Genomic DNA, 22,163 nt, shown 5'->3' with positions numbered 1-22,163 from the left:
ACCTTTGGGCAGTGTTTTGTCCATAAGGTTGTACCTACCTCCATGCAAGGTGAATGAGGTCAAACATTAGGAATCAAGGAGAGGAGGGAGGGTTCTATAGTGTACATCAGCTATGAAATCATAGAGCTCCGATTGCAGGTGTACCACCACCACCACTATTGGCTAGGATTTTTTTCTGTCATTTTTTCATAGTTGACTTGAGCTGCTTCTGAATTGGAAGCATACCACCATCTATGTCTCACCGCCATCTGTCTCTCCACAGAGAGGAGGAGCTAAATTCAGAACCATTGCTGCTATAGGCTACTTTTCTCTTTCTGCTACTCATTCCAAACTTAATAGAAATGTCTCTATAACATCCCACTGCTTTCTTTTTTTTATAAAAATGAGTGAGCTCTAAAACTACTCTGACAAACTGTGCCACGAGGAGTTGCTGCAGTATTTGAATTCTCTAAATATGGTTGCATTGTTCTGTACAGCTGCAATGTCCTGATAAAACATTTTATGGTGTTCACTTTAGGTGGACAGGCTTTGTTGTAGAGAGGCCTGGATAACTATAATATATTTCCTGCTTTACCTAGTTAGTTTCTTGTTGCATCTGATTAATCACTTGCTGGGCAGCAACAAGGTTATAAAGGAACTTGCTCCTCCTGTCTCTCTTCCTCAGAATTACTACACAGAATCTTTCAGACTGCAGATCGTTGCCTGTCTTCTTCACGAGGTATGCCAACAGAGTGCTGCTGCTGCTTTGCTATATCTGCCATTATACCTTTTCTATGTTTTTCAGGCTGTACTCGAGTTTAACCTTTTCCTGTTTTCTTTTTTTCTAGGTAGTTTCCACCAAAGTAAGTTTGTTGGTTATCTGTAAAATAATGGCCAGCATTTTACCAACACCTTTACCTCTACATTACAATAAACAAGCATGCATCATTCCATATCTGTTATTAATGAAATGACCATGTTATAACTGCCTTGAGATGTTCATAGCTGCTGCAGTGTTATTATGCCACCCTATAATGTCGATTGTGTAGCTTGTCTCATGTGTTCAAAAGAAACGACAAAGCATTGTATAGGTTCAGTATATTTATTGTATATAAACACATCAGGAACTGTAACTGGAACATGTATTTAAGCTAAATGACTGACTCATTACTTCGAACACACTCACTTGTGCAGATCCATTTATGTCTACATTCACTCTGGCTGACTCTGCACTGATCTTGCATGTGCTCAGTAACTTATATGCACGTGCTATCTAGCTACAGTGGCTGAGTAGGTACAATATACTCAATGATCTACATCCTCTTTCTTTAATTTGTTCAACATGTAATAGGAGAACAAGATATTTTGCATGCTAGATATCACATCAACACTTGACAACAAAGAAGAACTCAAGTCCAGGTTGCTGTGTATTTTGGATTATGTCTGGAAATTCTACCCGATCTAGTTGCATAAAAATTTTGACTGGATTTAACTACTTGGACAGTATGTGGGGATTCGTCCTAGCCTCCCACTGGCTCCAAAGCTAGCCAACAGGTCATAAACAGCCATAAAATGTCTCCAGGATCTACCCCCCTCTACTTCCACTCACATTAGGAGTCTCACAAGGCTCCATCCTTGGTCCACTTCAGTTTAGTGGATTTATTATCAACCTCAATACCGCCACATCCCTAGCACTCACAATACAATATGCTGACACTGATACACTTGTGTCACATCTACCATGCAACAGGTCATGTCCCAACCCAGGCTGAAATAAGCTAATCTTCACCACTTACCCCATATGCCTAAGACTTCCATACGCCTAAGACTATTGACTTCGACAGCATCTCACAAAACTGCCCACCTATCCCTGCTCTAGCCAACTACAATATCCTTCTCTGTCCCATTATTTATCTCCCCCCTTCTTTTGTCACCCCTATCCCATTCTCTCTGCCTTTTACATATACAGCATAGATACTGCCAAAAAAAAAATAATGAGCCAACTCTACCTCTTGCCCCAAATAACTAACTTACACACTCTCCTAACCAATGGGCAATTAAAATTAAATGTGTATTACATTTCACATTCCCTTATATTGTCCCTCATACAGACAGATAAACCATCTTACACACTCTCCTAACCAATGGGCAATCAAAATTAAATGTGTATTACATTTCACATTCCCTTGTATTGTCCCTCATACAGACAGATAAACCGAACTTATTTTACATATTTCTAGCACTTGTGTACTAATAAGCATTTCTCCCTGGGCCTTCACTGAAAATGGGTTCTATCCCAGTCAGACTATCCAGTAAACAAAGGTAAAATAAGTAAAGTAAGACTGGTACAACCATAGCCCCTCACTCACAAATCCTCTTAGCACAACACATCACTACACAAAAGTAAAATAAAACTGGTACAACCACAGCCACTCACCCCCCATTCTCTTAGAATAAGAACTCTACATAAAAGCAAATTAAAACTGGTAAAACCAGTCCTCACCTCCCCAATCCTCTTAGCACAAGAACACCACACAAGTGAAAAACTGGTAAAAACCACAGCACCTCACCCCCCATCCTCTTACCATCAGAGCACTACACAAACATAAAATAAAACTGGTACAACCACAACCTCACTCCCCCACCCTCTTAGCAAAAAAAACTCTGTACAAAACCAAAATGAAACTGGTACAACCACAACCCTCCCATTCTCTTAGAACAAAAACTCTACACAAAACCAAAATAAAACTGGTACAAACACAGCCCCAACATAAAACTGGTACAACCACAGCCCTCACCCCCCACATCTCTTAGCACAAGAAATATACACAAAAAACAAAATACAATCATCCCCCCACAAAAATAAAGTTGAAACTAAACCCAAAAACTTTATGCTTTCTACAGAAGGCTGCTTCCAATACTCTGCTCCCTCTTCACGACTGAAGGCTCACCTGCTCTGCTTGCCTTCCTCAGACCACTCAGTCCTTTTGAAATTGCCCTTAAAAGGACAGTTTTTCAGACCTTTTGAGAAATTGCTCTTAGAAGAACAGTTGAAAGGGGTATAATCCACGACGGCTCCAAAGGCTTGAATCCACCGCTGATCCATTTTCCGATGTGCTCCATCCTCATGCTGGTCCAAACCTGGCTCAATCTCCTGCTGCTAAAGAACACTCCTCTGTTTAAAAACAAGAGAAGTGATCCTTATTAGCTGCAGGTGCCTTTTTAAAGGCAGTTTGTGCAGGAAGTGATTTGCAAGGACCAATCAGGTCCTTGCTTCATCACGTCCTACTTTAAAAAATTGAAAAAAAAAAACAAGAACTTAGTTCGCAGGCTGCTGCAGCCAATCAGATCCCTTATTTCAGTGAGTGGACCTGATTGAGTGCAGCTTGCCAGTGAATCAAAAAAAAAAAAAAAAACAGAAACACAGTTCTGATTTCCATGGTGATGGCAGGGTCACTATGCGGATGTTCACGAAGACCCAAGTTGAAGAACAGTAACAATCAGAGCAACCTGCGGCTGCTGGATGGGGGCCCTCATTCAGCAGGAGGTAACTGGGGGCTCTCCATGACCATGGGTTTCGCTGGTACCTAACACCGGCTATGCTCCGCCCCCTCACTGGAAGGAGTGGAAGGAGCTATGGGGAGGGTTGTAGCATGCCTCTCAAAATGCAAAAATTGAAGATAAGAACAAAGGCCTTTGAAAAGTAGGAACATCCAGCTAAAATGTAAGCATTTAACATAACATTTGAATACCAAATAGCACACAGCTCTTTCTGCTTTAAGTACAATTGCAGGATAAGAAAAACATGTTTAAAAACAGAGATTGAAGAAAAATGATAAACAGTGGAAAACATGATGGAAAACATGAGCACATTATCAAATGGGTCAGATCTGCTTCTACCACATGTTAGCTCAGAAAAAGAGAGTTGAAATGTGTGACCTATTCCTTTAAACTATTGTTGCCACTTGTGTCTTGATCATTTATGGGGTTGTCTGTGTACTAGACAGCTTCAAAAGTCACCGGTGATGAGGAAGAGTCAGATGATTAAACCACACCAACAGTGGGTAAATCTTCAATTTATCACACCACATCAATGGTTATTGCTTAAGTAATCTATACCAGATCATGTGGGGGGGGGGGGGGCTTGTTGACTAAAGGATATCTTTCCTGAGGTTGAACTAGCAAGGGTTAGAGAACATCTATTCTAACCTATTCATGCTAACCTTGAGCAGTATAAAGTTAGGAGATATCATCACTTTAGAATACTATATATCAGTGTATGTTTTGGCCCCCATTAAAGCACCCTTTATTTACCTCCCATATATCCTTTTACAACTCATAGGTACTTAAAATTCAAAAGACAGTCACTGTCTTTTTTATCAAGAGAATTGCTTATAGGTGATTATTAAGCTATGACCCCCTGGGGCCTTTTTAAGCCTAACCTTGCTTTCCAAAGGTATCTAGTAAGTTGATACTCTTGGATTGTTTTATGTGGTATATGCAGATTTTGGCATGGGTGGTCAAGCATTTGTAGGCTGCCTCTATTCAATTTCCTCATCCATTGGTCCAAGTTAGGTTTGAATTCGGTTAGGGAAGAGCTCTGTTTGACATGGGTATCATTTTTATGTTGCAGGTGAGGTTTAAGTCTCTAGCTGGAGTAATGCTAATGCTATTTCTTTTGCAGATGTGGCCAGGTTTAGATGACCTCTCAGCAGTCTGTAGGATACAGAGTACAGGAACTGGGCTTTGACATGGTCTGTATAGGACATGTTTACATCTTGTAGCCTCTTTGTGAGCAAACACCTGTGGATGCCCCAGTTATTGCAGATGAGTGGTCAGGTACATACAGAATGGGTAGCTGTACTATATGACTGGTCTGACGTCAGTAGAACAATGGCATCCTTGAACCTAGATGATGTATCTTTGCTTATAAACTCTGCAGCATAGAATTATTTCCTTACCGCCACAGACACATGATCAAAGGCCAGGTTGCTGTCTGCATGCATTTCCAGAGCCCTGACCACTGGGTTTACCCTTTTTGGTGTATTGTCAATGTGGTAGTTGCCATGGGTACTGATCCTCACAAAGAATACTGTCATGCTTTTCTTACATTGAGTTTTAGACTCTGGTTCTGGCACCAGGCATTGGTCTGTTAGGCCTTCTTGGAGGGTATTTGTGGCATTGGGGGATTCTGACTGCATCTATTTTGTAATAGTCTGCAAACGTGGTTAGCCATTGACCCTTGACATTGCCCTTGACCTCAAAGAAATATATGTCAAAAAGGAGTGGTCCCAGTACATGTCCTGATGGATTCCATTGTTTACTGGCCCCTTTGTAGAGATCAGACCCAGTGGGCCACCTGACTATCCAATGGGTGATGCAACTGTTTATACCAAAGTTATATCAAATTCAGTATTAAATGTCTCCCAGAAAAAAAGAAAAAAAAACACAAATGCAGTTCTCTGCAGAACTAGGATTTTTTTTTTTTTTTTTACAATACCTATGTAAGAAACCCAAGGGAAAATTTATCAAGCCTTCAGCAGTCTTAGATTGGAATAGTATAAAAAGATATGTTTGAAAATTTAATTTTCCTGGGCTCTTGCTACACTGCTGTCAACAGATGTACCTGAAATTTGGCAAAGTGATTGTACACTGTCTCGTGACCTCCTAGAATTCTGAACAGATTTAGCTGAAGAACGATGTGGTCTGTGGATGCACTGATTCTGAATGCAGACAGATGTCCTTTGGATGAAATACAAGTATCCACTTCCCTTGATGTTCCCTTCCTTCCTTCAGATTGCTTTTATACATAGACCACCTGTGCACTTCAGCATCTCCATTTAAAAGCAAAAAAAAAAACAAACCTATCAGTTTGTGTCACCCAATGATTATTGATAAATAATATTAGATTAGTTGTTCTAAAGCCATATGTACGTTACTTTTAAGACTTGTAGTTATTAATTTGGAACACCACATTTTCTGGTTTCAATCTCTTATCAATTACAGCCAGTCCCAGGTGCATTCTTAGAATAATTGTTCCCTTTTAATGAATGATAACTTATGCCATACTTTTCCATTATCTCTTTCATTTAATAGGAAATGCTATTTTTCTCTGTATTAGGTTATGTATCTTATCAAATTAAGCAGATTTTGAAGTAATAGCTGTATTATAACTGAAATGTCCCAGACAACCACATTGTCAAAGCATTTGCATCTGTTTCGACAATGTTAGTTTTGCAGTGTTGACTGCTTTGTCCTTAGTACATTGGGGATGCCAGTGACTAATGCAGTCCCTGTAAAACACTGAGGAATCACTGAAACACAATAACACAATCAAAAATGTAACAAAATCAAGATAAAATTGTATTGCATGTATACTACTATAGCTGAGACCTCTTGGAAATGTCAGCCTCACGTGGTTCATTATGATAGCTAAACATGTATCCCAAGGGACTTTTTGATTTGAGAAGTTTTCTGAAACAACCAGGGTTAACCATGACCTCACCTCTACGTTTGCAGCTTGTTCACCTAATTGTGTATAACAAACATGAAAATGCAAACCATCACTGACCAAGTGAGTCCAATAAAGGTTAGCAGATAATCGTTGTGTAACTTTTTTTCCTTCCTTGCCTCATCTCAAGGGAGGCCTGCATGATGCACCCAAACAATGTGCCAGTAATCCTACACTCTTGCATTAATTTATTATTCTCTGGAGCTCTAAATGTGCTGTGTTCTACTCCAAGCTTGTAAGTATTAGTTGTGTAGGCCATTTTGTCTCAGTCAAGTCCTACAGTGCTTCAACAGCAGCCCACACACAGCACTATTACTGTAAAGATTCTTCTCGATACTGGAAATCAACGTATTTCAAAGTATTTAGCAAAAAAAAAAAACAATTGGCTTAAATATGAGAATGATTCAGACTGAACAAGTAAGAAATAAGGCTACTTTTCTTCATCATGAAAGCTTTTTTACACATTTAAATGTGACTCTAAACTCCACACAAGGACTTTAATACCTTATTAACTGAATGCTTGCAGTTGTACTGAGCTAAAACAGGCAATATGCTTCTATGTCCCAATACCCTGTCTGTGAAGTATTTGCTTAAATTACAATTATGCAAGTACACTTACCACACAGCCCTTCTCTGCTCTACCCCTCTTCCTATAAGATTGTTTCCATTCTACTTGTCCCTAAAAACGCAGTGATCAACTTATTTCATTACAAAATGATCTTATATTTACTTATGGGTCCACCTGACAACGTCGACAGCTCAGAACGCCGACACTGAGAACACCGATGCCAGAAGATCGACAACTGAGAAGACCGACGGATGAAAACACCGACGCTGAGAACACCGACATGGGAAAAGGCTGTGTAAGTATGCGGTAGTGACGGACGTTAGGGTGCGAGTAAGGTAAGTGTGCGATATTGACGGTCTGTAGGGATAGGGGTGGGTTAAGTGAGTTAGGGTTAGGGCGCGGGTTAGGTAAGTGTGCGGTAGTGATAGTCTTTGGGTTAGGGGCGGGTTAAGTGAGTTAGGGTTAGGGCGCGGGTTAGTTAAGTGTGCGGTAGTGATAGTCTTTGGGTTAGGGGCGGGTTAAGTGAGTTAGGGTTAGGGCGTGGGTTAGGTAAGTGTGCGATAGTGACGGACCTTAGGGTTATGGTTTGGGTTAAGGTTGTAGATAGTTGTGTATGTGAGGTTTAGTGTGGGTTTGTAAGGATTTTGGTGTGCTTGTGTTGTGTGTGTGCTTTTTGGACAGGGGATTTCTTTTATTTGTTGATTGTCATTATTATGGTGTGTTGGGCATGTGAGGTTTCGTGTTTGTGAACTGTCGGTGATTTCGTTGTTGGTGTTGTGATGTGTCGGTGTTGTCAGGTAGACCCTTACTTATTCATATCAGTTTGTTCCCACAATTAAACACATTGTCAGTATACCATGCAAAGCATTTTCTACCATTACACATTAACACACCATTACCAATGCATTGTAAGCTATCATTCCAAAAAGTGTTTTTCCTCCTGTAATCCTCCTGTTATACCTACTGTAATATATATTACAGTCTAGGTCTTCTCCTAATGCTGGTTGAATTTGTATACTTATTCTGTTATTAACCATGTGTAACTATTTTTTCCTGTATATATAGGTCTTATATCTTCTGCTGTCACTGTATTTTAACATATTGTTTGAAAATTCTCTGTATACTCTATTTTAACATATTGTATAAAATTTTACTTACTGTGGAGCTTTTCTGCCCTGGCCTCCGCTGAAAATGGACCTGTGTCCAGTCGGACCATCCCAGTTAACAAATGTAAAATAAAATAAATAAATAAATAAAATAAAAAATTCATGATTGGCAAATCATTATTTTGTTTGCATTTAGTCTTACCTGTAGGATTTGTTTGCTATGAATTTTCCTTAACTATGCATTTTCAGGTAGCAGCCCATACTTTGATTTAGTGCAAATGACAAAGTAATTGTCTCTTCTGTCTTTTCTCTTACAGTCCACATAAGGTGTTTTGGGTAGTCGTAACATTTTTCATCTCTGCTGTTCTCATTTTAGAATCATGCTATCACTATTCTTCCCTGGAGTGTTTTTATCATATACACATACATATGTGTGTGTGTGTGTGTGTGTGTGTGTGTGTGTGTGTGTGTGTGTGTGTGTGTGTGTGTGTGTGTGTGTGTATACACAAATATAAATATAGGGCTGTTTCTTTATAGCTTGTTAGTTTATTGCCATTGTTGCATTAGGCTTCAGTTTCATGTCCAGATGCCGTTGATTCCACATTGCACTTTTTTGCCATTCAGTATTGTTGCATTACTTTCCTGGCAGTGTTTAGTTTGCTTGGTGTGAACTCTGTTGTGATGGTTCTGTTTTTATTTTTCACTGATTTCTGTATGTTTTGTACTGTATTTATAATGACTGTGATATAGCATGGAATTTATTTCTGATTCATAGTCATGCATCTTAATAGTAGCACCACTTTTAATTAATACTGAATTTTTGAATGATTATGAATTGATGGGCTGGCAGGTCAAACAATTGCTCAGCTGTGTGACATCCTTTGTAAGGAAGCATCCCAGGTTCTTACCAGCCTGCACACAGGCCCTCTCAAATACACACAAATACGCAGACAGAATGTGCAGTTGTATTTGTGAATTGCATACAATCTGGGGTGAGGGGACATTTGCATATGTACTTCATACCAAGAGTACTACGGGAGGTAATGGGATTTGCAGATGTACTTTAGCCCCCAAGAACCATGGAAGATAATGAGGTAGGCTGCATCATACAAGGCTTTGTCGGAGTAAGGTAGAGTTAGATATATTAAAGAACTGAAAGAGTGAAGGAAGCAGTGGTTGCGTTAATGTTTTACAGTTTTTTCTGTAAAGTGTATGTCTAGCAAGATTTTATTATATAGCTTTAGGGAGGTGTCTGTATTTTTCTTTGATTTGTTTTTAGCTTTGCTTTTCTATGTATGGTAGGCTTGCATTTTCCAGTTTCTTCTACTCAACCAGTTCTCCAGCTGTGTAGATGACATTCATGGATTACTGATAAAATATTTATTTTCTTTGTTTAATTTCTACAAGTCTTGGGGTTTCTAGTACCATGACTGGAATGGACCCCATTCCTAAGTCCGGGTATGATTATAGAGTTCATGAAATTAATATTTGTCTTTGTGGGTGCTGAAAAGAGCACTCCTGGGCAACAATGTTCCCAAAATTGCCTCCTTTTGTAATTTATATAGTTACATGTATTGGTAGGATATTTAAGTTGTTGTTGTTGTTGTTGTCTTTCGGCTTTTCCTGGTTAGGGGTCGCCACAGCGGAACTCTGGTCAGCTAATGATTGGCAGTAGATTTTCACGAACGCCAAGGTGCCAGCTCAACATTCAACCTTTAACGAAGGCATGCCCATTTACGCATGTCTTTCTAATGCCCATGCAACTGTGGGGAGGACATGTAGACTCCACACAGAAGGCACTCCCTGCACTCCAGCCGGGAATCGAACAGGAGAACCTCTTGCTGTGAGGCAACAATGCTACCGCTGCACCACCGTGGATGGTAGGATATTTAAGTATGATTGTAAATTCTTTTAGCCCTGCACTCTTACCATTATTGAAACTGTCTGGGTATTTTTCATCCAAGTTGATCTGCTTGCAAATTCTGGTATTTAACTACCGTCTCTTTCTCTCTTTCTGTATGTAAGACAGTTAAGCATTGGCTGTAGCAGTTTCAATGATCAATGCTAATTTTGTCTATTTCATGGAATACTACCATTGGTAATGGGTGATCCCTTGTGATATAAACTTTATTATTCTGTACAGTGCTTTGTGGTTCATTTCAGTGCTTTGAAGCTAATTGTAGTGTATTCACAATCTGCAATGCAACAGACTTGCCACATTATTTTCCTTTCAGTATAAAGGCCCTTTGCCATAATTGTATTGCATCCAACAACAAGATGTGCAAATGTTTTCAGTTCTGTTTTAGAGAACCTATATTTATCTGTTTCTCTCACATTTTCAATGGACTTGGTGTACTACATACATATTGTATTACAATCTTGGTCACCATTATTCGCCTTTTATCTTTTGGTTTCAATCTTCTGGATATTTGCTGCTGTGAATGGTATGATGATAAAAGCACCTAAAATACTCGATTCCTACAAGAACCTTATTAATGTTGTGTATTTGTTGGTCTCTTCATTGTTGGATGATGGTGATCTTGGCTGCTTGCATCCTACATAATATGCTGCTCCACATCTTTTTGTTGGTGTAAAATTGTACTGCATATGTTATATCTGTTTTGTATAAACTGTGCTGGTCGACTGTGGCTGGTCCAGTCCAGTATACAGTACTGCTGCCTACCTACTCTTGGTCATTTTACATTAAGGAGGTGCACATTGCCTGTCAACCAAATTGTCCACTCCTTTCATCTGGCAAGGGGCCATTAAGTGCAACAAAGTGTAGCCTCCCTGACATCACAGATGAACAGGTGAGAGCTGCCCTCTCCAAAGCAAAAAACACAGCATCAATGGGACCGGATGGTGTCCCGGGCTGCGTCTTACATGAACTCCAAGAAGAACTGAACCCTCACATAAAGTCACTGTTCAGTCTCAGCCTTACTACAGGATATGTACCCAAGGAATGGCGTACAGCAACAGTGGTCCCACTCCACAAAGGTGGTGCCACAACGGACCCCGGAAACTATTGCCCTATAAGCTTGACTAGCCTGGTCTGCAAAGCTATGGAGCGTATCATCATGAAACTCATAAACAAAGACATTGGGAACCTCCAAACACTGGATCCTACCCAATTCGGCTTTGTTAAGGGTGAATCTTACCTCTTGAACCTGGTCAACTTCTTGAAATAGTCACCAAGGCCATAGATGAAGGGAAGGTAGTCCACACAGCCTACCTGGACCTCGCAAAAGCCTTCGACACAATACCCCACTCGGGCATCATAAATAAGCTCACCAGCTTAAATATCAACCCCTATGTCACAAGATGGGTTGCAAACTGGCTCAGGGATAGAACCCACATGGTCAGAATTGCGGATGACATGTCAGACTCTAAACCGGTTACAAGTGGCGTCCCACAAGGCTCAGTCCTGGGACCTCTCTTGTTCGGTATATATTTCTATGAGGTACAGGCTAACATGGGAGGACTATGGCTGACCAAGTTCGCAGATGACTGCAAACTGGGTGCCATAATCAACTCACCGACTGACACAAGAATCCTCCAAAAGGGTCTCACAGAGATGGATAACTGGTGCCAGAGCCATGGCCTAAAGCTAAATGCCAAAAAGTGCATAGTCATCCCCTTTGGGAAAAACAAAGTGCCCACAAATTACCACTTAGGTGGTAATCCATTAATCTGGAAGAAGTAATTAGGGATTTGGGGACCCAAGTAGATAGCAATCTCTCCTTTGACAATCATGTTGCCAAAGTGGTTAGAAAGACCTTCTATATAGCCCACCTTATCACGAAAGGGTTCACATCTAGATCAAGAGAGGTCATTGTGCCCCTCTACTCAACACTCATCAGGCCCATAATTGAATACAATGCCCCATTTGGGATGTACCTTACCAGACACCTGCAGCAACTGGAAAGACCCCAAAAGTACCTCACCAAGAGGATCAAAGGACTCAAACAGATGTCCTACGCAGTTAGGCTAAAGAAACTCCAGCTCTACTCAGTTGCTTACCGCCTACTCAGAGGCGATCTGTGCCTGACGTATAAAGCCATGTCCAACCCAGAATTAATGGACATGCTCCACCTCAGGAAATCCAAATCCCTTAGAGCTACACGCTCCAGGGGCTTAAACCTCAGCACAGAAATAAATAGGACATGCTGGAGGGGCAGATTCATACCCCAGAGGCTCCCCTCAATCTGGAACAAAATCCCTATCCATGTTAGGCAGAGTCCCTCAATGACCCTCTTCAAGAGAAATCTTGACGAGTGGATGGGAGATCGTAGGTTTACCCCTGGGATCTCGTCTGTGTCCCTTCTAGACAGAGTCACAGTAAACTAACCTCAAAAGGGCTATCTTCTGTGACCTACTATACAGTGGCACAGTCAACTAATCTAAAAGGTTGGCGAAAGCCAAACACACTCTGGCTAGGCTTATAAATGCCCTAGGGCAGATAGCCTAGTATCAATCTATGAACCTATCAACCTATTAAAGGCTTCTAAAATACAGCTAGAACATTATGGGTGTAGCTCTCCTTTTCCTGACTAAGGAATACACTATTTTACCTGTCAAGGCAGACACAAACTCCGCATTCAATTAAAGTGCATTTGGATTATGTATGTGAAACCAAGATATAGGTTTGTCAAATAACTGTGTGTGTGTGTGTGTGTGTGTGTGTGTGTGTGTGTGTGTGTGTGTGTGTGTGTGTGTGTAGGGTGAGGTGAGAGGTGTATGGATCATATTATCTGGAAAGTAACACAGGGCAACTCCTATTTAAATGACACAGAATACACTTGCGTGGGAAACTCTGCATTTGTTAAAGCAGAAGGTTGTATATTCCAGTGGTTTCAGTATACTATTCATATATATAGTATACTGTGCATACCTATGAACTGTACAGATTTTCACAGAATGTCCAGATTGTTGCCCCTTATTTTTCATCTATTCCTTCAAAAACTTAGGGTTTTCTGGCAAATTGTTGTCAAATCATTGAGGGCTGAAGTCAGAAAATTACAGACATTTTGAGTTTCAAACTTTATACCCATCAGAAAATTTATACTGTTGTTCTATCAACTTTCTAAGTTTATAAGAGCAATATTTAAAAGTGTTCCTATTTTTGGACCTTTGTCCCCCTATTTATAGCTCTGCCCACATTTCTTGCTCTGAGAGAGCTATGGTGCTGTGTATTTTGAAAAGCATTTATGCTATGTTGTCCTCTTTACTGATTTCATAAATGCTGTAAAGCAGGAAGAGAATAACACAGCTGACATCATTCTAACAATAAAATACTACCACCTAGTGTAAAGCAGGTTGCAGAACAAACATAAGTAATTTTAAAATCTGTATACAACAGAAAGATATTCAACTTTTAAGTCCCTTTCCATGCCACAAGCATCCCTGCCCTCCTCACATGAGAAGGAGTTCTGCACACCCTATTAATGTAGTCAACTTTAAAGGCTTGTCAGCCTCATGAAGGGAGAAACATTTAGCATTTTTGGAAAATCAAGGCATTTCTTCTTCAAGGTCTGGTGATGTCAGAGTAACATGTATAAGGCATCTTTGTCATACCAGGATTCTTCTGATTTTTGAAAGTTTTTCAGGATTGCTGTAAATACTGCAAACATTTGGATAGATAATTTTAAGGCCTTTGGATTAAGGCAATGGAATCTACATAAGGAAGGACTCAAAATATTTAGACATGTTGTGAGTACATTGCTTGTCATATAAGCTAGAGTCAAAGATGTACGTATATCAGGACCAGGATTTCTATGTTTTTCACCTTCTATAATTAGTATGTTTCTAATTTATGATGGATATTAAGTCACTGGCTTGCTTGAAATTTGCTTTTTCTGGAGGTGAGTGATGGCAGGAAATTAATAAGTGGGTAGTAATGCAGGTACAGTATCATGTCTGATATTCCAAAGTGTAATGGCATTAGCACTTCTGTCTAGCCATATGTTTTTTTATTTGGGATAGTTTGTAAACAATACAGATGTGATACTTTGACACAAGCTTTGCAATTTGATTCCATACTGTATTCACCATGGTATGCTGTGATAAGGGTACAGCAGTCCGTCTTGGTACAGTAATAAGCCATCATGCTGTGACAGTTGAGCTCTGAATGTCTAGCACTTGCTCATAAATCTGTCTGTGCCCAATGATTTGGACATCCATCTCAAACATGGCTCAGTCATCCGTGGCAGCTTTCTTTAGCATTTCTAGTCTTGAAGTCAGAAGTCTTGATGTCTTCATTATTCTTTGTGCTTGGGTGGCAATATTAATATTTCACAGATGGTATGTGTACAGTTTCTGCATAGCTCATCTGCTATAACGATTTTCCAGGCTCTTGTATCACTTTAGCATCGAGTTTTATTTTCATCAACAGTATTTAGTACTTGGATGGTACTTTGGTTCCACTGATTGTTTAGAACACAGGAATTGGTGTACTGTGGCTAGTCTGAAAACCCTCAAGCCCTAATATCTCACATGCCTGCATACTTACCTTTTCAGTCTGTGAATATCACTATTCAGCACTGGTTATAATTCTCTGGAGCAATAGGACGGAACATTTGTTTATCCGTTTGGAGTAATGCTTCACCTAGGCTTTAGCTACTAGCATTAGGACTCAGTACTGCTGGTTTAGTGGTTTAGTGATATTGAATTATGCTAGCACTGGAGCTGCTATTAGCATTACCTTCACTCTGCTGAAAGCTTGGGCATCTCCCCAAGATTAGGGTACAACTTTCCTTTACAGGTTAATTAATGTATATAGCAGAGTCGAGAGAGGTGGCACAGCAGTAATCAAGTATTCTTGCCTAAGGCTTGTCTTAACTCACTCAAACCAGACGGGTTTTGTAGTTCAGCTGTTGCTCTGACCTTGCTTGCATTAGTTCTAATTCCAATTGCTCTTCTGATCAGAAGTATCGAATCACAATTTTAATGAAGCAGCATTTGTCTTTGTTTAGTTTTGACCCGGAATTTTTAATAATTTGGAACACTGCCTTTAACCTTGAATCATGGGTTCATGTTATCTGGACCAAATATCATCCATAATAATGCCACCATCATGACCTTTTAAACAAGCCAGTCATTTTATGCTAAAATATTTCAGGTGCTGAGGTTACAGGAAATGACAGCCTCTTGAAATAAAATCTTCCCAGTAGTGTAAACATCAGCTTTTGCCTTTCTTTAAGGCCATTTGCCAGAACACACTGAAAGCAATGTAGAAAACGCTTAAGTATTGACTAGTTTAGGTGCTATGTCTCCTAAGGTAGGTAGAACTAACCTTTTCCACACAACTGCATCATTAAATATTTTTAGGTCAGCACACATTTGTACATGGTAATTTAAAAAAAACTGTCAAAGACCACTGAAGCACACCACTCGGTTGGTTCATTTAAAGCCAAGGCTTTCCATTCTTTTAAGTTCTTGCCTCTATTTTCGGCATAAGAAATTACAATGGCCCCAAAAGAGGGACAGATTTTAAATATTGCTCTTATAAGCTTATGCAGTTTCCAGAATAGAATTTGTTATCATGCATTTTCTGAAGGATATGAAGTTTGAAACTTATGTCATTATTTAGAGACATCAGTCCTCCATGATTTGCTAGAAAACCACACATTTTGAGTACCAGACAAAAGTGAGGCAAAATCTAGACAGCTGAGAGGTATGAGTGGCACTGAATTGCACTGATTGACACAATAGACCAAACAATTGTTCAGCAATTTTAAGTAATGCCAAACTGATCACCTCCTGACTTAACTGACTCTATGAAAGAAAATCTGAAGGTGGTACTGTTCAATCCTAGAAGTCTTAACAAGAAACTCCACTCCTTGCAAGCCTTCCTCTCTCTGGAGAGTGTAGACATCTCTGTAGTAATAGAGACATGCTTTAAAGTTGTGGAGAGTACTCCAGTAGTGCAAGGTTAGGAAACACATACTAGCTATCTCAATGTGGTGGAGTCGCTCACCATTCAACCCAATATGATCTTCCTGGGGGATCTTAACTACACCTCTATAGAATGGGAATCCTATACTACTTCTAATGCACACCCAGTGATTCCTAAACTTTAACACCAATGTCTTGGAACAGATGGTCCATTATCCTACCATGGGTACAAACATCCTTGACCTTGTACTCGTGAACATTGGAGGCCAATGTTCCTGATCCAATGTAATGTCCATGCTCATCAGATCTTGACCGTAAGGCAGTATTGCTTGAAATAAAAATTAAATCTGTGGATCCAGCAAAACCAAAAACCTTTAGGAGCTATGTCAAGGGTAAACTCTCTCTCTACTAAGTGACACTTTTACTAAATTCCAAGTACCCCCCCCCCCAAACCCAGTAAGCACCATAGCATATGCTGAGCTATTTACAAAATTCACAGCTGTGTAGAGTGAGATGTGCCCACTCTTATGAATAAGATACACGGATACAAGCCACCCTGGTGGAATCACAATATCAATTGGTTATACAACAAAGCCCGACATACTAAACGCCCCCTGACCAATCTAAACAGGCAGCTAAGAGGGTTAATTATTTAATACTTCAAAGGCTACATTTTAAGAAATAGCTTCTCAGGAAAATGTCAACCACAAAACTTTTTACAGCTGTGTCCATAACATCAAGTGAAATACACAACTATGCTCAGAACTTATTGTAAATGGCATCACCCACACTGAACCAAATACCATTATCAACATTTTGGCTGACTGGTTCAGGTCAACCCTGACCTGATAGTGCAAAGGAAATACCACAATCTCCCTCAACCATTACTAGGGAACAGTTCATCAGCGCACTTTCCAAGGTCAAAAACACTGCATCGATGGGCCCGGATAATGTCCCAGGATGCTGACTTAACAAGAAACAGGAGGTTTTTTGTCCAAGGAATGAAGGATGGCTACAGCTACCCTGCACAAAGTAGGTCCAACCACCGATCCTGGTAACTACAAGCCCATAAGTCTGACCGGCCTCATATTATGTAAGACCATAGAAAATCATCATGGACATCATAAATGAGGACATAGGTAACCTGCAAACACTGGACCCATCAGTTTGGCTTTGATAAAGGAAGGTCATGCCTATTAAATCTGTTACATTGCTTTGGTGATCCTCTCAAAGAAATGGCTGAGGGCAAGACTGTGCACACATCTTACCTTGATCTAGCCAAGGCTTTTGGTACAATACCCCCCTTTGGCATTACAGACAAACTCACTAAATTGGTTATAATCCCTTTTATTACTCACTGGATAGCCAGTTGGCTCACTGATAGGACCCCAGAGAAAAATAGGTGAGGCCACCTGCACCAAGAGGCCAGTCACTAGCAGAGTGACCCAGGGTTCTGTACTGCACTAGCTCCTTTTTGGCATCTAGTCTCTCTAAAGTAGAAGCAAACACTGAAGGTTTATGACTGGCTGTTTACAGATGATTGCAATCTGGGGATTACCAACTCCCCTGCGGACACTAGCTTTCTTATCTCTGACTAACAAATGGTGCCAAAGCCGTGGCCTTAAACTCATTGCTAAGAAATGCATAAGTGTACCCTTTGGGAAGCCAGCTAATTTCCATGTTGATAACATGCCTCTAAGAGTTGATCCAGTGGTTAGGGATCTGGGTACATGGGTAAGACAGTAGCCTTACCTTTGACCACCATGGAGCCATGGTGAAGAACCCTTTTATGTTGTGCAACTTACAGTAAGGGCATGGCATCTGGGTCCAAAGTGGTCATTATCTCGTGGTACATTGTACTCTGATTGGTCTAATAAAGGCAATGCCTCCTTTGATATGTACCTGACCAGGCATATGCAGCAACTAGACTAACCTCAGCATTTCCTTGCAAAAAGAATACAAGGTGTAACAGACCTGTTTTATGCAGAGCACCGTAATGCCCTTTCCCTCTACTCAGTCTCCTACAGATTGCTAAGGGATGTGCTATGACTGTCATCTCCTGCATATTTGTAAGTCAAACAGTAAGGTCTAAGGACTTAATTTTTCTGTCTGTGACTAAATAGGACAATGCTGTTGAGACAGATATGTGCGCCAATGACTGACCCTCCTGTGAAACAGGCTTCCCATCCATGTGAGAACAAGTTCATCCATTACCCAATTTAAATGTAACCTAGACCAGTGGATGGGGAAAAGGAATTTTATTCTGGGGCTGGCACCCATGTCCCTTATGGACAGAACTAGCTTATAAATGCCTGGTTCCTATTGTCTTATTTGGATCCCTGTCAGTGGTATAGCTAGAGTTTGTGCTGCCTGGTGCTGACCTTGAGTTTACCACCTCCCCCAGTATAGCATACATCTGTTAATCTCCACACATCTAAATAGAATTTCACCGACAGGAATAAAATGGAGGGCATTGTACACCCAGCTGATAGTTCATTAAAATCCTGTTTTGCACAGTAAGTCAAGTGTAAGTAACCTAAAACACTTAAATTACATAGCTGGGGTAATGTGATTCAAAGAAGGGAGTAGCCCTCAAGCAATTCAGTTAACGGGTGCAGAGAAGGGGGATGGGGTAGATCATTATGTAAAAATTCCCTAGCTGATGTTTGACAGCTAAGCCCCCCTCCAATGCCATTAAGATTCATGGTGGCCCCAAGGCCCCCAACCTATAATGGAGCAATTCCAGGGTTGATGAAAAATGCAAGTAGATCTGGCAATGGACAAGGGGCACTGAGGTAGGAATGCCATAGGATGAATGGATAGGAAGCAAAAAGAAAATATCATGGGGCACTGGGGTAAGAGTGCTGTCGGATGCAGCAAGAGAGATCAGAAAACATGAGTCGGCTTAAGCTGTACTCTTTTTCCTATTTATTTGCATGCCTCCCTCATTTAAACCAACATTCAAGAAACATTCCTTGGTGCTACAACAACATTGTGAAGCTTGCCACAGCCTTCCTAATAAAACATACTACTGTCTCACACCCTAACAAGCACAATGGTTAGAACTTGAACATCTTTTCACCTCTCTCCAACATAAAACCTCCTACAGCATTCTCTACTTCCCTAAAATACTGACCAGCAATCTCACATCAGCTTGGCCGATGCACTTTAAACTCCAAATAGACAATGTCATGTTTTTAGTGACTCCCTTTACTCATTTCACATAGTCAATCTATGGAACTCTTCTCTTCCAGAGATAACAGAAGATGCAAGATGAGAATTGAATCTACCACTCTCTCTCTGTATACACAAATTAATTGTGAACCTTTTCTTCATCACCATGCAGTGATAGCTTAATAGTAACAGTACTTCTTCAACACGAATCCCACTAGGCACTGAGGCACAGAACCCTCCGTTTAAAGACACAAAACAGTACTGTAGATAGGATCACTGCAGCTTCAAACTATCGAACACCAGATGGACGAGCAGGAAAGGTTAAAAAGTTCTTTTATTGCACACAACAAGAAAACCATCCAAGTAACCACTCCAAGTAACCACAAGCGCTTTCGCCTGTTCTTAACAGGCTTTTTCAAGTGTATTAGGTTGCTGCTTCATTCAGAATTTATACCAAACCAACCCTGCTCATGTGATTAAATTAATTGCATGATTGTCATCAATTGAGTACTTCTTCAACATCTACACTATTTCCATAAGAAGCTCATAATACTTTTTCAACCTGTAAACCTCCTCTTTCTTCTACACCAGTTCAATCTCATACTAAACTACTACTACTACTGCACATTCTCGAATATGAGATACTTGCACTGTAATATCTTATTGTAAGTAGGTGAAATTGTTATCCAGTGCTTACCTTCTGCCTTTTTGTATATTCTTCCTGGCCTGGGGTTTCTGCTATTTTTCCATGCTGTTCCACATCTAGGTGTGTGACTGTATGACTCAAGTGGCTGCTTGCTGCTGTGTGTGCACGTCATGGTATGCAACTCAGCCAAAGAGAACCACTACGGCACCACCTGACTTTCACCTTTCTGCGCCAGCCAGCAGGACAAAAAATAAACAAAAAACCCAGCCCCACAACAACAACTTAAAAGTGCTGTCTGGGGTGGACCCCCCCCCCCCTAGCTATGCCACTGATCTTGCGTTGTTGGCCTAGTGATTATTTATGAATCTGGAGTACTTACTGATTCAGTGTTGCTGTTACATCAAAGTGTAGGTTAACAATTGGGAATAGCTGCAGTACTGCAGTTTCACCACTAGAGGTACACATAACTGTATGTTTGGATATGTCTATGCAAGATTGTATATGCTACAGTTGACCATTTCCTTGAACACATTGTATCAAATTGTACGTTTGCTCAGAACTTTGTAATTGTAAATATAATATGTGTGTGTATGTATATGTATATATATATATATATATATATATATATATATATATATATATATATAATGTGTGTGTGTGTGTGTGTGTATATGTATGCATGTATATAAAATTTCACTGTAAGACTTGGAGAGACAGAACTTTTAAATGAAATGCTTTCTTAAACTGACCATTTTGTAAACAAAAAGGTGACCTACACACTTTCTCCATGTAACCTGAAAGACTGATGTATACAGACCAAATATCTCTGTACAAGTAACTCTGCATATGTTTGTACAAATATAGTTTTTATTTTGCTATTAATTCTTACCAGTGTGTTGTAACTCTGGTTTACAACCTGTTAACTGTTAAATCAAACTACTACATAGTCCTCCACTATTTCTACTCTTTGGCCAGGTTGTGGCTGAAGAGGGTCCATAGGGCGGTCAAATTGTCAAAGGAATAAATGAATGAATGAATGAGCGAGTGAATCACTGGATGAGTGAGTAAATAGTTCATCATGGTAGTAGTAGTAATTCAAACAAATCGGTCTAACTGACAAAATGTGTTTTGTGCATGCAAACAGGAATTGAAGAACAGCCCTTCTCCTAGAGTCTTTGGCACTCATCTGCATTATGATGAAATCCCAGCACCTTTCTTTAAGAAGAAAACAAAGGTACAGTACCATTTGTTCTTTATTTTATAACCTTTAAAGGCTCAAGGCTAAGCCACAGGAGCTCCTTTAAGGAAATAAGGTCAATCTAAGTGCAAATGAATAGCTAGACCTTTACATTTTATATTTGGGGTAGATCAAAAGCCAAGAAAAATAAACGTGATTGACGCAAATTGCATAGCACAACACTTATGCCAGAGTCCAGCAACTTCAAACTAGTCAGAGCAGATGTCTAGCTTGTTACATGCCTTTGTAAGTATAGAACAGCCTGACCTAGATTTTGTTATAATTAGTTATGCTCGCTCTTGTTCTAATGCCATGGCTATTCTCTTTCAATTACTAAATACGTACAGGTGGAGTATGTTGATTGACAAAATGCAGTTAGTCTGAATGGTTTCATTTCAGTACATTTGGGGCCTGTTGTAAATTCACAGTTCAAAGCATCTTATAAACAGAACTATTTTTATTCATTGAAGCCCACTGGTGATATAGATGGTGGTGATGGAATAGTATTTCCAGTCATTTTTCAGTCTTATAAGAGCAGTTCTTTTGACCATTTTCTCCTGAAATCCAACATTTAAAAACTGTAACACTTTACACTTTTGGGATTGCATGTAATACTAACCACATGTAAACTAGCATAAACTATGAGTGATCCACATGCTAGCATATTACTCTCCTAATTTATTGTCTTCTTTTTGTACTAGCTGCCTGTTGATCATCAGCACCCTCCTCAGTCAATTTAAACAATCATTCTTCATCACCAGGATAAGGATTGACCTTGGAGGAGACATCAAGAGCCATCTGGGGTGTTCTGAGGGTTTAGTTGCCCCTGGCAAGGTGTCAAGGGAAGATGTACAATGGGCTGACTATACAGGATGTCCCCAAAGTTCCACAAGAGGCACCCCCTTCCAGATAGCACTGTCCCCAATTGGGGTTGCAATAGTGATTTCTCTTGTCTGCACTAGGAAAATTACTGTCCAGTGTGGGCCCCAAACCTTTGAGAAGAGAGACAGATCACACCTGTACACTTCTCAACCCTTTCTGCTTGGCTC

The 22,163-nt window shown here is 40.1% G+C and overlaps 1 protein-coding gene across 2 annotated transcripts in view; it reads left to right on the top strand.

The window, feature by feature from the left end:
• LOC122795392 (sulfotransferase 6B1-like) overlaps positions 1 to 22,163 on the top strand; it is a 527,554-nt gene that overhangs the window by 313,103 nt on the left and 192,288 nt on the right. For both annotated transcript variants that reach the window (XM_044063681.1, XM_044063682.1), the window contains exon 3: positions 21,022 to 21,111. In XM_044063681.1, coding sequence (XP_043919616.1) covers positions 21,022 to 21,111 — 90 coding nt within the window. The remainder of the gene's footprint in view (positions 1 to 21,021; positions 21,112 to 22,163) is intronic.

The sequence above is a fragment of the Protopterus annectens genome, chromosome 1.part0 (genome assembly GCF_019279795.1).
Source record: "Protopterus annectens isolate FY-2018-M chromosome 1.part0, PAN1.0, whole genome shotgun sequence".
Lineage (NCBI taxonomy): Eukaryota > Metazoa > Chordata > Ceratodontiformes > Protopteridae > Protopterus > Protopterus annectens.
The sequence above is the reverse complement of the archived record's forward strand: the minus strand, read 5'-3'. Positions and strand labels throughout refer to the sequence as shown.